Source organism: Saccoglossus kowalevskii, chromosome 14 (genome assembly GCF_978046115.1).
Source record: "Saccoglossus kowalevskii chromosome 14, keSacKowa6.1, whole genome shotgun sequence".
Classification (NCBI taxonomy): domain Eukaryota; kingdom Metazoa; phylum Hemichordata; class Enteropneusta; family Harrimaniidae; genus Saccoglossus; species Saccoglossus kowalevskii.
The window spans coordinates 33,263,833-33,282,867 of NC_140654.1; the positions used below are offsets into that span (position 1 = coordinate 33,263,833).

At 37.7% G+C, this 19,035-nt stretch overlaps 1 protein-coding gene across 1 annotated transcript in view; it reads right to left on the minus strand.

Annotated features, from left to right (window-relative positions):
- The window catches only part of LOC102805645 (uncharacterized), a 36,758-nt gene extending 18,192 nt beyond the window's left edge, over positions 1 to 18,566 (minus strand). The window contains exon 1 of the mRNA XM_085507746.1: positions 18,446 to 18,566. Within this exon, the coding sequence (XP_085363872.1) occupies positions 18,446 to 18,479 (34 nt within the window). The 5' untranslated portion in view covers positions 18,480 to 18,566. The remainder of the gene's footprint in view (positions 1 to 18,445) is intronic.
- Between the last annotated feature and the right edge of the window lie 469 nt (positions 18,567 to 19,035).

Consider the following 19,035-nt stretch of genomic DNA (forward strand, 5'->3'; position numbering starts at 1 on the left):
AAGCAAGCAGATTTTTCAGCATTATTTTGTATTAATAAATTTCATTATTTTTAATCAAGTTTTTGTGCTTCTATATTACTTTACCTTCAACAAATACTACATTGTTGATTCAGGATTGTTCCCAAGAGAGTAAAACCATTAGTAAAACTGTGAAATTCATTACTTCAAAATTAAAAAATAAATAAAAATACATTCAGAAATCTTCAATTTTTAACCGGCGAATCCACTGAGCAATTGGCTTTAGGATTAAAAGAAAGTCTTCATTTCCAATTGTGATAAAAACTGTTTCAAAAGTCTACTAATTTTGAAAATTTTGAAGTGGTTTTATTTATAAGTATCCTATTCTTAACATGGTCCCACTCCATAGAAATGAATCAACTATTGGCAGCTGCTGGTGTCAAGTTCAAAGCCGACCACGCACCGCCACAATGGACTTGAACTTCAGCCTGCATAGCTGCTGCTGATGGCTGACTCACAATATATTGGGTAGGATCTGAAGACTATTAGTTAGTTACCTGTGAGTAGGTATTACTAACTGTAAAAGAAAATATTCTGGACAGTAATATTTGTATGACATTATGAAAAGTTCTATGGAGCATTTCTGTATTTTATGATGAATAAACAAGCAAGTCCTGTTTTAGCCTATAAATCACATAGCCTGTAATTGTCAGGTGGTTTGTAACGTCTACTCTGATTGGATATATCAATAGATATTATCCACTGATTGGTCAATGTGCTTTGTTTTCATTAATTCTTCTATTCAAGATGATAGTTTGAGGAGATAACATTTCATGAAGATGAAACATGACAAAAGTCACTGTGACTATCCCACTATCTTAAAATTGTAACGTCGACTAATTCAATTGAAACCACTATCAAAAGTGAAATTTTAAAAATGACAGCGTTCATAAGTTACACTGAATAAAACCTTTGATACATGTATTTTGCTGTGGTTCCTCACAAAGTATACCATGCTATAAGCATGGTTTGTTTTCTGCCTATAATCAATTGTTACCCTGTATATTGACTGATAACCCTCAGTTTGGTTTACATCATTTGTCAGTCTGGCTTTTGAAATATTTTTCCCGATATGCTCATAATATTTTTCTCAGCCAAGCATGCCCATGATAAATGCGACATTTCTCTTGATTTTCAAACCTGAACTGTAATCATTCCGGAAACTAAATTATTCAATATTCTTTTCATCTTGACTTATAAGAGAATAAAAAACAAGGAATCAATTGTTAAATAGCAAAGCAAGCTGTTTTTCAACACTTAAATTGAGTTTCAATCAGAACAGATTGGTTAAAACAATGCCATGTAAACAAAGTCTGAATTCCAGTGAAAAGGTTATCAGCAAAGGGAGTTATGTCATTATGCCCACAGTTCCTGCAGGAAGACACTAGGAAAATTGAATAATTACTCCCTGTGGGTTAGTATTACTAAATTGAGAGGGTGTATTTACTGATGTAGCCACCAGTCATGCTACAAAAATATTTATTGTGCTGTGCTTTCAAACTTGCATTTAACTGTCCAAGCAAAGAGCACATTTTAGAAAGATTGAAGTGTATATGGTTTCAGCTGCAACACTAGAATGTGGTGAGATTATCAAGAATGCTAGTTAATAACTTACAGAAAAGAGCATCAAGAGAACGGGGACACCAGAAATTGCCACCTGCCAGCAATATATAAACAAAATATAAGCTTCTTTTGAGTTTGAGTAATTTGTAGAAATGCTGTTTTTGTTAAATCTTATACATGTTTTTACAAATAAACAAATGGTCTGACACTGAGTTTCTTTGGTTACTCCACTACACAATTGTATGTTGATTTAAGTAGCTGTTTGGCATGAAGGAGTATTAGTTACCTTGGTAACAAGTCTGATAATGTAGAGCAACTTTGATATTAGACAGGAAGCCAAGCAATTCCAATGTCAGAAAAATCAGCACCTAAGGTGACTTATACGGCTGATAGATGGGATCCACTTACACTAGTAGTATTCATAGGTGGTCCTATGTAATTAATAGAATAGAAAAGAATAGAATAGAATAGCATCCCTGGGACAACCACCATCGTGAGGACAACCATCATCACAATGAGCAAGCACCATCACAAGAAAAACCATCGCCACAGAGACAACCACTATCACAGATACAACCACCATTATGAGGACAACCACCATCACATGGACAACCACTATCACAGAAACAACCACCATTTTGAGGACAACCACCATCACAGGGACAACCACCATCACAAAGACAACCACTATCACAGGGACAACCACCATCACAGGGACAACCACTAACACAGGGACAACCACCGTCACAGAGACAACCTCCATCACAGGGACAACCACCATCATAAGGACAACCACTATCACAGGGACAACCCCCATCATGAGGACAACCACCAACACAGGGACAACCATCATCATAATGACAGCCACTATCACAGGAACAACCACTAACACAGGGACAACCACCATCACAGGGACAACCACCATCACAAAGACAACCACTATCACAGGGACAACCACCATCCTGAGGACAACCACCATCACAGGGACAACCACCATCACAAGGACAACCACTAACACAGGGACAACCACCATCACAGGGGCAACCACTAACACAGGGACAACCACCATCACAGGGACAACCACCGTCATAGGAACAACCACCATCACAAAGACAACCACCATCACAGGGACAACCACCATCCTGAGGACAACCACCATCATCGGGACAACCACCATCACAAACACAACCACTATCACAGGGACAACCACCATCACAGGGACAACCACTAACACAGGGACAACCACTATCACAGGGACAGCCACTAACACAGGGACAATCACCATCACAGGGACAACCACCATCACAGGGAAAACCACTAACACAGGGACAACCACTATCACAGAGACAACCACTAACACAGGGACAACCACCATCACAGGGACAACCACCATCACAGGGACAACTACCACCACAGGGACAACCACCATCCTGAGGACAACCACCATCACAGGGACAACCACCATCACAAGGACAACCACTATCACAGGGACAACCACCATCACAAAGACAACCACTGACACATTGACAGCCACCATCATGAGGACAACCACCATCACAAGGACAACCATCATCACAAAGACAACCACTATCACAGGGACAACCACCATCACAAGGACAACCACCATCACAGGGACAACCACCATCACAAGGACAACAACCATCACAGGGACAACCACCATCACAAGGACAACAGCCATCACAGGAACAACCACCATCACAAGGACAACAACCATCACAGGGACAACCACCATCACAAGGACAACAACCATCACAGGGACAACCACCATCACAAGGACAACAACCATCACAGGGACAACCACCATCACAGGGAAAACCACTAACACAGGGACAACCACTATCACAGAGACAACCACTAACACAGGGACAACCACCATCACAGGGACAACCACCATCACAAGGACAACAACCATCACAGGGACAACCACCATCACAGGGAAAACCACTAACACAGGGACAACCACTATCACAGAGACAACCACTAACACAGGGACAACCACCATCACAGGGACAACCACCATCACAAAGACAACAACCATCACAGGGACAACCACCATCACAAGGACAACAACCATCACAGGGACAACCACCATCACAGGGAAAACCACTAACACAGGGACAACCACTATCACAGAGACAACCACTAACACAGGGACAACCACCATCACAGGGACAACCACCATCACAGGGACAACAACCATCACAGGGACAACCACTGACACATTGACAGCCACCATCATGAGGACAACCACCATCACAAGGACAACCACCATCACAAAGACAACCACTATCACAGGGACAACCACCATCACAAGGACAACCACCATCACAGGGACAACCACCATCACAAGGACAACAACCATCACAGGGACAACCACCATCACAAGGACAACAGCCATCACAGGAACAACCACCATCACAAGGACAACAACCATCACAGGGACAACCACCATCACAAGGACAACAACCATCACAGGGACAACCACCATCACAAGGACAACAACCATCACAGGGACAACCACCATCACAGGGACAACCACCATCACAGGGACAACCACCATCACAAGGACAACAACCATCACAGGGACAACCACCATCACAGGGACAACCACCATCACAGGGACAACCACCATCATTAGGACAACCACCATCACAGTAATCATCATGTTGCTTACTACATGCAGTATTTCCACACTGCTTGTGGCAGACTGTGATGGAATGGCCCTCTGTGTACAGGTTAGTCTGGTAGAGGTCACATGATTGCTTATTCAGGTAGCTTGTCAAGTCTAGGTAGTAAGTATTTCTACTGAAAGTTGATAGTGTTTAATTGATGATATGTTAACTTTCTTGGGATACATAATTGTATTTATGATGACACTTTCACTCACTGTTTGTTTTCATACATGTACATGTCAGGTCCTTCAGGTCTCTCATCTCCAATGTGTTTTGTTTATTTCATTCATTCCCATGGAAACACGTAAATAAACTCCTGTTGTCAAATAAATATTTTCATTGTACAGCAGGAATTAAGGGTACCACTTAAAACAAACCAGATATTACAGTACAACAGGACATAACTTATCAGTACTGTAGATTTATTTCCACACACTATACTGAACAATAAGGAACAATTTATTAAAAATTGCATAACAATTATGCACATACTGTAACATATCAATATTATTTTATAATTCCTGACTGTTGTAATTCATAAATGTAACAATGTTGTGAGTACACTATTACTGACAATTAGTTCTGTAGTTTTTAGTGACCTAACTGATGTACCAAGTCAGTGTTGCGTAAATAAATAAATACATCTATGTTGATTGAGTTTATACAGTCAGGTTTGAATAAAGAGCCCTATTTTCTCAGTAGCTCAAAATAGTGGTAAGATTTATTATTGAGGGGTCAATGAAATCTCTTGTAATACAACACGCAGTATGTTTAAAACTCATAAAGCTGTCCAGCATGATAAGAGTTAAACTTGGAAGGACTGCCACGTGTCATAAAATGACAGCCATGGAGTACAGTAGGCTAGAAAGCTTTTGAAAGTTTTAGTGGCCAGTGATTAAAATACTTAAAGGCAATCAAGATTATCTCACAAACGACTTGATTGAGATTCTCCAGAACATTCTTTATTGGCTTATTCCCAGTGTGTGCATCCATAGCTTACTCCCAGTGTGAGCATCCATAGCTTATTCCCAGTGTGTGTACCCATAGCTTATTCCCAGTGTGAGCATCCATAGCTTACTCCCAGTGTGAGCATCCATAGCTTATTCCCAGTGTGAGCATCCATAGCTTATTCCCAGTGTGAGCATCCATAGCTTATTCCCAGTGTGAGCATCCATAGCTTATTCCCAGTGTGAGCTTCCATAGCTTATTCCCAGTGTGTGTACCCATAGCTTATTCCCAGTGAGAGCATCCATAGCTTACTCCCAGTGTGTGCATACATAGCTTACTCCCAGTGTGAGCATCCATAGCTTATTCCCAGTGTGAGCATCCATAGCTTATTCCCAGTGTGTGTACCCATAGCTTATTCCCAGTGTGAGCATCCATAGCTTATTCCCAGTGAGAGCATCCATAGCTTATTCCCAGTGTGAGCATCCATAGCTTATTCCCAGTGTGTGTACCCATAGCTTATTCCCAGTGTGAGCATCCATAGCTTATTCCCAGTGAGAGCATCCATAGCTTATTCCCAGTGTGAGCATCCATAGCTTATTCCCAGTGTGTGTACACATAGCTTATTCCCAGAGAGAGCATCCATAGCCAATTCCCAGTGAGAGCATCCATAGCTTACTCCCAGTGTGAGCTTCCATAACTTATTCCCAGTGTGTGTACCCATAGCTTATTCCCAGTGTGAGCATCCATAGCTTATTCCCAGTGTGTGTACACATAGCTTATTCCCAGAGAGAGCATCCACAGCCAATTCCCAGTGAGAGCATCCATAGCTTACTCCCAGTGTGAGCATCCATAGCTTATTCCCAGAGTGAGCATCCATAGCTTATTCCCAGAGTGAGCATCCATAGCTTATTCCCAGAGTGAGCATCCATAGCTTATTCCCAGTGAGAGCATCCATAGCTCATTCCCAGAGTGAGCATCCATAGCCAATTCCCAGTGAGAGCATCCATAGCTTACTCCCAGTGAGAGCATCCATAGCTTATTCCCAGTAAGAGCATCCATAGCTTATTCCCAGTGAGAGCATCCATAGCTTATTCCCAGTGAGAGCATCCATAGCTTACTCCCAGTGTGAGCTTCCATAGCTTATTCCCAGTGTGAGCATCCATAGCCAATTCCCAGTGAGACCATCCACAGCTTACTCCCAACTGTGAGCTTCCATAGCTTATTCCCAGTGTGTGTACCCATAGCTTACTCCCAGTGTGAGCATCCATAGCTTATTCCCAGTGTGAGCATCCATAGCCAATTCCCAGTGTGAGAATCCATAGATTATTCCCAGTGAGAGCATCCATAGCTTATTCCCAGTGAGAGCATCCATAGCTTATTCCCAGTGTGAGCATCCATAGCTTATTCCCAGTGTGAGCATCCATAGCTTATTCCCAGTGTGAGCATCCATAGCCAATTCCCAGTGAGAGCATCCATAGCTTATTCCTAGTGAGAGCATCCATAGCTTATTCCCAGTGAGAGCATCCATAGCTTATTCCTAGTGTGAGCATCCATAGCTTATTCCCAGTGTGAGCATCCATAGCTTATTCCCAGTGAGAGCATCCATAGCGTATTCCTAGTGAGAGCATCCATAGCTTATTCCCAGTGAGAGCATCCATAGCTTATTTCCAGTGTGAGCATCCATAGCTTATTCCCAGTGTGAGCATCCATAGCCAATTCCCAGTGAGAGCATCCATAGCTTATTCCTAGTGAGAGCATCCATAGCTTATTCCCAGTGAGAGCATCCATAGCTTATTCCCATAGTGAGCATCCATAGCTTATTCCCAGAGTGAGCATCCATAGCTTATTCCCAGAGTGAGCATCCATAGCTTATTCCCAGTGAGAGCATCCATAGCTCATTCCCAGAGTGAGCATCCATAGCCAATTCCCAGTGAGAGCATCCATAGCTTACTCCCAGTGAGAGCATCCATAGCTTATTCCCAGTAAGAGCATCCATAGCTTATTCCCAGTGAGAGCATCCATAGCTTATTCCCAGTGAGAGCATCCATAGCTTACTCCCAGTGTGAGCTTCCATAGCTTATTCCCAGTGTGAGCATCCATAGCCAATTCCCAGTGAGACCATCCACAGCTTACTCCCAACTGTGAGCTTCCATAGCTTATTCCCAGTGTGTGTACCCATAGCTTACTCCCAGTGTGAGCATCCATAGCTTATTCCCAGTGTGAGCATCCATAGCTTATTCCCAGTGTGTGTACACATAGCTTATTCCCAGAGAGAGCATCCACAGCCAATTCCCAGTGAGAGCATCCATAGCTTACTCCCAGTGTGAGCATCCATAGCTTATTCCCATAGTGAGCATCCATAGCTTATTCCCAGAGTGAGCATCCATAGCTTATTCCCAGAGTGAGCATCCATAGCTTATTCCCAGTGAGAGCATCCATAGCTCATTCCCAGAGTGAGCATCCATAGCCAATTCCCAGTGAGAGCATCCATAGCTTACTCCCAGTGAGAGCATCCATAGCTTATTCCCAGTAAGAGCATCCATAGCTTATTCCCAGTGTGAGCATCCATAGCCAATTCCCAGTGTGAGAATCCATAGCTTATTCCCAGTGAGAGCATCCATAGCTTATTCCCAGTGAGAGCATCCATAGCTTATTCCCAGTGTGAGCATGCATAGCTTATTCCCAGTGTGAGCATCCATAGCTTATTCCCAGTGTGAGCATCCATAGCCAATTCCCAGTGAGAGCATCCATAGCTTATTCCTAGTGAGAGCATCCATAGCTTATTCCCAGTGAGAGCATCCATAGCTTATTCCTAGTGTGAGCATCCATAGCTTATTCCCAGTGTGAGCATCCATAGCTTATTCCCAGTGAGAGCATCCATAGCTTATTCCTAGTGAGAGCATCCATAGCTTATTCCCAGTGAGAGCATCCGTAGCTTATTTCCAGTGTGAGCATCCATAGCTTATTCCCAGTGTGAGCATCCATAGCCAATTCCCAGTGAGAGCATCCATAGCTTATTCCTATTGAGAGCATCCATAGCTTATTCCCAGTGAGAGCATCCATAGCTTATTCCCAGTGTGAGCATCTATAGCTTATTCCTAGTGTGAGCATCCATAGCTTATTCCCAGTGTGAGCTTCCATAGCTTATTCCCAGTGTGTGTACCCATAGCTTATTCCCAGTGAGAGCATCCATAGCTTATTCCCAGTGTGAGCATCCATAGCTTATTCCCAGTGAGAGCATCCATAGCTTATTCCCAGTGTGTGTACCCATAGCTTATTCCCAGTGAGAGCATCCATAGCCTATTCCCAGTGTGAGCATCCATAGCTTATTCCCAGTGAGAACATCCATAGCTTATTCCCAGTGTGCACATACATAGCTGATTCCCAGGGTAAGCTAGTAGAATAACACTTGTGAGTTTTTTCATGTGTGCGTATATTTCTTCAAATATAGCAGTGACGATGTTTTGAGTCAAAATTGGTCTACAGTTAATTGTTTTGATATAGGTCAATGTATGTAAATTTGTTTGTTGACTGTCAATCTGCATGACCACAATGAAAACACATCTCCACAAAATGTAAGATACTGAGATATATCCTTGCCATAGGAAACACTGACCAATTTCCTAAGTATGTATTTTTAATTAATTTTCTTCATCCTTGTAACAATATATAAAATATATAAAAAAAATTACAATATTTTAATTTTTGTGTCGCAATTTACCTTAATTGTTGATTCTTTCTGAAACCCTGACTTTTAAAGCTAACAACTACAGTCACTAATTATCCTAATAGATACAGTTGGAATTTACAGAGGGATGTTTGCCACCTAATAAAACAGCAATAAAATTTATTAGAAATAGATAAATAGGGAACATGATAGCAATAAATGTGGAGTGCAATGTAGTTGGAGTGTTATTAAAATATAGCAACGGAAGATGAGGGAAATAAATTCTTTGAGCAAAAACAGAAAACAAGTATGATTCATTAAGTCAGTTTTACTCAAGGGATTTGATATTAGGTAATTCTTCAGATATGTCATACAAATTTATGTTGATTTATTCAACATACTAGTACTTCATTTTACAGAATTCTAACCAATCTATATAAGTCTACAAATACAATGTGATAGCAAAGTGATTGCAGTAGTAACATTTATGCAAAAAAAATAAGGTCGGGTTTCAATAAAATTAATATTATCCATGAGACACCAATATTAATATTCTTAAAATTTTAGTGATTTCAATGTTTCTATTTTTAACAAATAGAGTTACCGTGACAGTCACAACATGACACTGACCAAAATGCCCCACCTTAACTTGTTGACATACACTTGATAGATGGTAAACTTGAACATTCATTCATATTCATAAATTCACAAAACTACATCACTATGAATAATGAATATTCATGAACTTTCTTATTTACAAATTATGAATATTCATAAATATCTTTATTTAGAAATTATGCATATTCATGATGACCTTATTTAGAAATTATTCATGAATAAGACCTGAATGATCAAAAAGATTTACCAATTCAACCAGATTTATCACCTGAATTGGACTGTAGTGTTATTTTTATAAACTCTGATATGGCAATGTATGTTTTGGTTTCTGTATGTGCATGACCCTCACTATTTTTCACAATTTATATTAATATTTAATCAAATTTAAGTTTGTGTAGCTTAAGGTTAGTAAAAAAGGAAGGTATGGCAACTGTACCATACCTACCCCCTTTACAAAGGCATTCTATAATTGGACACATATGTACATTTATTAGTTTTTTTTTGTTCCATTGACTTTGAACTGAATGGTGGCCATTTTAGTTTTAAAAAACATCCAAAATCAACTGTCATGTTTCCCGGGCATGCTGGCCAGAAGCAATTCCATTCAAACTTGGTATAGATAAAATTGATGGTAAGTTACTGATGCATGTCAATTTATTTCATGATTTGATAAAAATCCCACATGATTTGTTACTGATGTTTTGTGATTGCATATGTTGAACATGTCACACACCATTTTTCAGACATGGCTGATTTTATTTAAACTTGGTACGAATATCACACATGAAGAATATCAGTTTAATTTGTTCAAAATTCCCACATGTAGTGACCATTGAGTGTTCCACACCCAAACTGAGTGTCCCACACCCAAACTGAGTGTCCCACACCCAAACTGAGTGTCCCATACCCAAATTGAGTGTCCCACACCCAAACTGAGTGTCCCACACCCAAACTGAGTGTCCCATACCCAAATTGAGTGTCCCACACCCAAACTGAGTGTCCCACACCCAAACTGAGTGTCCCATACCCAAATTGAGTGTCCCACACCCAAACTGAGTGTCCAATACCTAGACTGAGTGTCCCATACTCAACCTGAGTGTCCCACACCCAAACTGATCGAGTGTCCTATACCTAGATTGAGTGCCCCATACCCAGGCTGAATGTCTCATACCCAGGCTGAGTGTCCCATACCCAGGCTGAATGTCCCATACCAAGACTGAGTGTCCCACACCCAAACTGAGTGTCCCACACCTAGATTGAGTGGCCCATACCTAGATTGAGTGGCCCATACCCAGGCTGAATGTCCCATACCCAGGCTGAATGTCCCATACCAAGACTGAGTGTCCCACACCCAAACTGAGTGTCCCACACCTAGATTGAGTGGCCCATATCTAGATTGAGTGGCCCATACCCAGGCTGAATGTCCCATACCCAGACAGAGTGTCCATTCCAAGGATGAGTGTCGTATAACAATTGTCTCTGAAATTTACATTTCATGTGTATCATTCATTGATGAATTAACACTCAATCAATAATAATAATAATTTTATTGTTATCTTATCCATCTTAGAATGTTCACTTAAAAGTTCAATAAAAGTTTGCCTATCTATTTTTAACGAAAACCCCAAAATATGACCTGTGTATGGTTAAAATGCAGGGTTGTTATTTATTTATTTAAAAAAAGACAATGAGAAACAAACATATTAGTTGTTTAAACAACAAGAACAATAGTATCCCATGATTTAGTGGTGCAATCCAGGGGATTGATAGACCTCAGTTTAAGCAGAATTAGTATTAATGAATATTCATTAAATTCCTATTCATGAATATTCATTAAAACAGTACTCATGAATATTCATTAAACTCCTATTCATGAATATTCATTAAAGTTTCACTCATGAACATTCATTAACCAATAAGTTACTTTAGAAACATAAATCACAAGTATAAATGAGTGAATGCAGTAGGATAAAACTTGTTTGGTTCTAGCTCTGTGGGCCGAAAGTTACCGAAGAGAAAAATGTCACTGGGCCCAGTGGGTCACCTGCTATTAGACACATGAATCAACAACTTGGACATAATTAAAGTTTCACCTGAAAAACATCAAAAAATCTAATTATTTCTAGTGTAACCTTTTTGACTTGTAGTTATGGTTATCATGTGTTTGAGACAGCAGGCAGCCTGTGTCTTATCTAACCTGACTGTTATGACTGCTACGCTATCGGTATTGGATAAAGGAGGGCTTTCATTGCTAACATCAGTCATTCAGGATTAGACCATTTATAATTATGTTGAAAAAGATCTGAGGAAAAAACATGCACTGTCTTTTTCAGACAAAACTTGCACATACACTGTAAAGTGTTGAAAATGATAGTGCAACCAGTCACATCACATGCTATATCCAACATCTCTTGCAACCCCTCATTTCAAACCTAAAGCACTAGTACACCCCTCATTTCAAATAGTCTAACCTAAAGCAGGAGTACATTCTTAAAGATCACTCAAAAGTCATAGAGGATATATGTATCAAGCACAAAACACAGGAAAAATCATTTCTAACATTACCAAGTTACCATGACTACAGTGCATGTCACAATATGGGCTGAAGAAGCAGCCATTACTTGCATTCTACTTTGACATAAACAATTTTCCAGGTTTAGAATTTCTGAGACAGAAATGTTTAGATGAATGGCCAGCTTTGTCATCCCTACAAAACATGACGAACACTGTAAATTTTGCAGGCTGTTTAAAGTTGTTTGCAGCAAATACCAGTACATATAAATAGGGAAGGAATTACACAATAAATGTTTTCTCTTATAAATTTTGGCTTATTTTATTTTGGAGTTAAAAATAATGAATTATTTCAAAAAAATTAAATATTACATGTATGCTTCATAATTTCCTAATAATTCACATACTATTATGAATATTTTTGGAATTATAAAAATAATTTCTTAATAACTATACATGTACGTACATATCTTATGTTTAATCCATTATTTGTACAAAAGTGTCTGGTTTTTGTTAAAGATTAAAGAACTATGTCAGGAGACCTGCATGGTTGAAAAAAAACTGTTTATTAAAATCACCACATATATGCAATTTATTATCATAATTATAAAGAAATTACTGAATTTGCTCTATGAGAAGTACATATCAAATTGAAACATACACAACAACTCCCTGCTTGATTTTGACCAAAGACACACACACCCATGGCAATTATGTAAGTATATATGTTCACTGACTAGAAATGACATCACTCACAAAGCTTATCAGTTACAACATACGGTCTGCAGTTAAAACCATCATTGTCTGAGACTGTAGGTATCTCCATGTAAACCTTTTATAAATATCAAATGATGGTTGAAAATAACCAATGACAATTCCACAACGAAAGCTCTTCTCCAGCCAATGAAAATTTAATATAATGTGAAGGTCTTCAGAACTAACGCTTTAATGTTTTATAAATTTCCAGAAAAAAACAACAACACTAAAATAACTTATTTAGAATAAAAATAACATCATTGTCACCATAGAAACACAATGTTCTAATCAGGGAATAGCAATAAAGACAAGTTTTGATAACTTAATACTAGAAAATGACACAATGATATGCCATGCCTTCCGCCCCCACTGTTGAATATCTCATACATAGCATGTGGTTTCTTAGTAATCTGGAAGCCACCCATGTGACCTTGGGAGTCATATTACTGAAGTAGGACAAATATTCATTAGGTTCAATTTTAGCACCTGATGTTGCAGGGATATTCATTGGATTCAATTTTAGCACCTGGTGTTGCAGGGATATTCATTGGATTCAATTTTAGCACCTGGTGTTACAGGGATTTTCATTGGGTTCATTTTAGCACCTGATGTTACAGGGATATTCATTGGATTCACTTTTAGCACCTGGTGTTGCAGAGATTTTTATTGGGTTCAATTTTAGCACCTGATGTTACAGGGATATTAAATGGGTTCAATTTTAGCACCTGGTGTTGCAGGGATTTTCATTGGGTTCAATTTTAGCACCTGATGTTGCTGGAATTTTCATTGGATTCGATTTTAGCACCTGATGTTACAGGGATATTAAATGGGTTCAATTTTAGCACCTGATGTTACAGGGATTTTATATGGGTTCAATTTTAGCACCTGATGTTACAGGGATTTTCATTGGGTTCAATTTTAGCACCTGATGTTACAGGGATTTTCATTGGGTTCAATTTTAGCACCTGATATTGCAGGGATTTTCATTGGGTTCAATTTTAGCACCTGATGTTGCTGGGATTTTCATTGGATTCGATTTCAGCACCTGATGTTGCTGGGATTTTCATTGGATTCGATTTCAGCACCTGATGTTGCAGGGATTTTCATTGGGTTCAATTTTAGCACCTGATGTTACAGGGATATTAAATGGGTTCAATTTTAGCACCCGATGTTACATGGATTTTCATTGGGTTCAATTTTAGCACCTGATGTTGCTGGGATTTTCATTGGATTCAATTTTAGTGCCTGATGTTGTAGGGATATTCATTGGGTTCAATTTTAGCACCTGATGTTGTAGGGATATTCATTGGGTTCAATTTTAGCACCTGATGTTACAGGGATATTAAATGGGTTTAATTTTAGCACCTGATGTTACATGGATTTTCATTGGGTTAAATTTTAGTGCCTGATGTTGTAGGGATATTCATTGGGTTCAATTTTAGCACCTGATGTTACAGGGATATTAAATGGGTTTAATTTTAGCACCTGATGTTACATGGATTTTCATTGGGTTCAATTTTAGTGCCTGATGTTGTAGGGATATTCATTGGGTTCAATTTTAGCACCTGATGTTACAGGGATATTAAATGGGTTTAATTTTAGCACCTGATGTTACATGGAGTTTCATTGGGTTCAATTTTAGTGCCTGATGTTGTAGGGATATTAAATGGGTTCAATTTTAGCACCTGGTGTTACAGGGATATTCATTGGGTTCAATTTTAGCACCTGATGTGGCAGGGATATTCATTGGATTCAATTTTAGCACCTGATGTTACAGGGATTTTAATTGGATTCAATTTTAGCACCTGATGTTACAGGGATTTTCATTGGATTCGATTTCAGCACCTGATGTTGCAGGGATATTAAATGGGTTCAATTTTAGCACCTGGTGTTACAGGGATATTCATTGGATTCAATTTTAGCACCGGATGTGGCAGGGATTTTCATTGGGTTCAATTTTAGCACCTGATGTTACAGGGATTTTCATTGGGTTCAATTTTAGCACTTGTAATATCATATATTGGTATTTGACATTGGTGCCAAATCCACAAAGGATATAAAAGATCCACATAATAAGGGAATTGTAATCAGTAAAATCAGTTCTGAATACAGTCAAAATATCTCTGAAGTAAAACTTGTCACACTGCTTGGAAAACAAAATCAGTTTTGATTGGCCACTACTCAGTGTAAATTTTACATACATATACTGGTCAAAAAATTTTGATTTCAATTTTGTTAAGTTTGTAAAAAAACAAATCTGTACTAAAACAGACTTGCCAAGCCATAAAAATAATAAACAAGCAGCCTAACGGCTGAGATAGCTCCGCTGTTAGCAATGCACATTTCAATTAAAGAACTGAAGACATCATTAGAAAATGAACAATATGTATAGTATCAAAGCAATCGGACTTACAGTTTTTAACAAGAAGTCGAAAATATCACTTTCTATCAAAAATGACCAAAATATTCACCAAAATTAGAGAATTGAAGATATCATCACGAAATGAACAAATCTGAGAAAGGTCTACATGTAGTATGTATATGTGTAATATCAAAGCAATTGAACTTTTGGTTTTTAACAAGAAGTCAAAAATATCACTTTTTACCAAAAATTACAAAAATATTCACCAAAATTAGAGAATTGAAGATATCATCACAAAATGAACAAATCTGAGAGAGATCCACATGTAGTACCTATATATGTAATATCAAAGCAATCGGACTATTGGTTTTTTACAAGAAGTCGAAAATATCACTTTTTACCAAAAATGACAAAAATATTCACCAAAATTAAAGAATCGAAGATATCACCACGAAATGAACAAATCTGAGAAAGGTCTACATGCAGTATCTAAATATGTAATATCAAAGCAATTAAACTATTGGTTTTTAACAAGAAGTCGAAAATATCACTTTTTACCAAAAATTACAAAAATATTCACCAAAATTAGAGAATTGAAGACATCATCACAAAATGAACAAATCTGAGAGAGCTCCACATGTAGTACCTATATATGTAATATCAAAGCAATCGGACTTGTGGTTTTTAACAAGAAGTCGAAAATATCACTTTTTACCAAAAATTACAAAAATATTCACCAAAATTAGAGAATTGAAGATATCATCACGAAATGAACAAATCTGAGAGAGGTCCACATGTAGTACATATATATGTAGTATCAAAGCAATTGGACTTGCGGTTTTTAACAAGAAGTCGAAAATATCACTTTTTACCAAAAATGATAAAAATATTCACCAAAATTAGAGAATTAAAGATATCATTACAAAATGAACAAATCAGAGAGAGGTCCACATGTAGTACCTATATATGTAATATCAAAGCAATTGCACTTGCATTTTTTAACAAGAAGTCGAAAATATCACTTTTTACCAAAAATGACAAAAATATTCACCAAAATTAGAGAATTGAAGATATCAACATGAAATGAACAAACCTAAGAGAGGTCTACCCAAGGTACATATACACCAAGTATCAAAGCATTCAGGCTTGTAGTTTTCAAGAAGAAGTCGAAAAAGTAAAACATTGACACGGACGACGACGGACAATCACTCATATGATAAGCTCCGCTCGACAAAGTCGACAGCGGAGCTAAAAAACTCTTGGGTAATTATTGATGTTTTTCATTGCAATATTAACTATATAAAATTTGTTATTCATGTATCACTGACAATGATACAAATGTATCTAACTTAGAAACAACTCAAATTACCATGAATAGTGACATCATAAGGTGCTTACATTTTTGTACTATATGGTGAGTTCTCCCTGGATACAATGATGCCATGCAAACTATGCGACCAGTATTTACTATAACACAACACCGCAGTCCTGTGTAAACTTTAACTTTCATGCGGTGGAATTTGGTTACTTTTAATCATGCCAAGAAAGTCAACACATACTTGAAGTAACAATTTTTTCAATGAAAATAAACATTAGGAAATCTGCAGTACTAAGCATCAGTACCCCACCCCAGCCCCACAGATTAGGAAATCTGCAGTACTAAGCATCAGTACTCCACCCCACCCCCACCCCCACAGATTAGGATGAAATAAGGTTGTTCTCTCTTCCCTCTCCCATAATCAAGAATAGTTCAGACATTTATTGAATCATAGCAATCAATTAAAAGACTTTTATTTCCGAATATTTAAGCTTTTAAGTCAACTTTTGTCACCATTCAGTGAATAAACTTACTCAATGTTTTCAGCAACTTTATTCTTTGCACTTCTAATAGAGCAAAGAAATTAAAATGTGTAAAATGTCATGCTAAAATTTGGGTGGGAAAAAACATGGCATTCAAAGCGGTAACGTGCGCTGATCGGCATGCCATGCCGGATTTGATAAGATTCCTGTACAACATATATACAATGTGTATAAAATACACTGTTCGAATTCACATAATTCAAACGTGGGTTAATTGTATGACAACCACCACCATTTTTTCGACTAGTCTTTTTTTTAATTTCATATGAAGTTGATCCGGTATCTTATTTGTAACTGTTGTTATTGGTTGAAATGATACCAACTCCTGAAATGGAATCTCTCGTCACATTATACTGTCATTGTGAGAGTTCCTGCCTGACATCCTGGACATGATACACAGCCACGAATAAACATATCAACAAATAATCAAAGGACAATGACTTTTAAAGTATAGAGTCTAGTACAAAAGCCATCCTGGAAATGTGTGAAAGTATTTATAATTTTGGATAATCCTTTCTCATTTGTTAGGGATCAGGATTTCCAACAGTTTTTTTTTATCTGTACAGCTTTATATAGAACCCAAACTAAGGGATGAGATTAAGGATTTTTACATCTACATGTATGATCAGACACAACAGTAACTTTTAATGTAGATAATCTATTCAGCAGATTTGATGATCAGTTTGTTAAGAATGTAAATAACTTTAGATTACACAAAGTTATCAAATACTTAACTTCTAAAACACTTTTTTTTTTAAATACTGTCCAATCACGATATCATTGCTTCTCATGCAAGGACAATCAATATATCAATTATGGGTTCTGTGCATTCAAAACCAGGGGCTGTAACCCAAGATACAAAGGTCCTGGTCTCCTTCCCTGTTCCGCATTCACTAAGATTAGCATGTAGCTAGTCACCACCTGCTCTCTATCGCACTATTCATTTATCCTGACCACTCTCCTCGTGTTCAAATATATTGTAACCACAGTGAGCATAAAAACTTCTTATTTTATGAGTTTTATTTCAGAAATTGCTTTGAAGGAAAACTTAGTTTTTAAAACTAGTGGTAGTGTAGATATCACACTTCCTATTTCTATATAAACTGAATAATGTTATCTTTGCCAAGCTGATAGTTTCATTAGTATCCTGCTTCACTTCCCTTTGTGTGGAAAGCTGATAACTGTGCGAAGTGTTTATCAGGATATGGCCCTAAGTCATATCTCCCGGCCACCCCAATCCAGAATACGGTACGGTTATCTCTCGTCCACTTACTGAATATATCAATACTTATAATAAATGAAAATAACCTCTTTTCTCACTAAGCCAGTGAAAATATTTTTTAAATTATGTAAAAGTTTTAAAGTAGAAATATGTATCCAGGGTGTACTGTAATTACTGGAATCGCCGTGACAACAACAACAAAAATACAAATTTAAAGAGAATGTTACCTGAAATTCTCCAAAGATGATAACTCATCATCATGACAACCGCAGTTGATGACACCACTGACTACCACAAAGGTTGAGATCGCTTCAGAAAACTTTGATGCTATATCGTCAGTTTCACCAACCTATAATGTGGTTAGGGTAGCAAGCCTCATACATTATGTTATCTGGCCACACTCATTTATTTTTATGTTTAGCATCATACCATTCATCAGTTTTCTCATCATCAGTATATGCTGGTGTTTTTAAATAGTAATTATTTCAAAATGACAAAATTAAGATATGTATCATGTATATTTTGAAATTTATTGCAAATCATTACAAATTTCACATGCAAAATAGTGCTTATCAGATTTTTAAAAAAAAATGCACATGCAATATTTAAAAAATTTTGGCAATAATAACAGAAATTTTATCCCTAGAATTATTATTTAAAATCATTTGCCTATTTTTTTCCAAATCTATTAAAAGTTTGCAATTTCATGTGTGATGATATATATAACATAATTGTGATTAAATATGGCCTTACCACAAAACCACATGTGATTATGATTACAACATGTTTCAGTTATCACCACACCCTTGCATCCTGG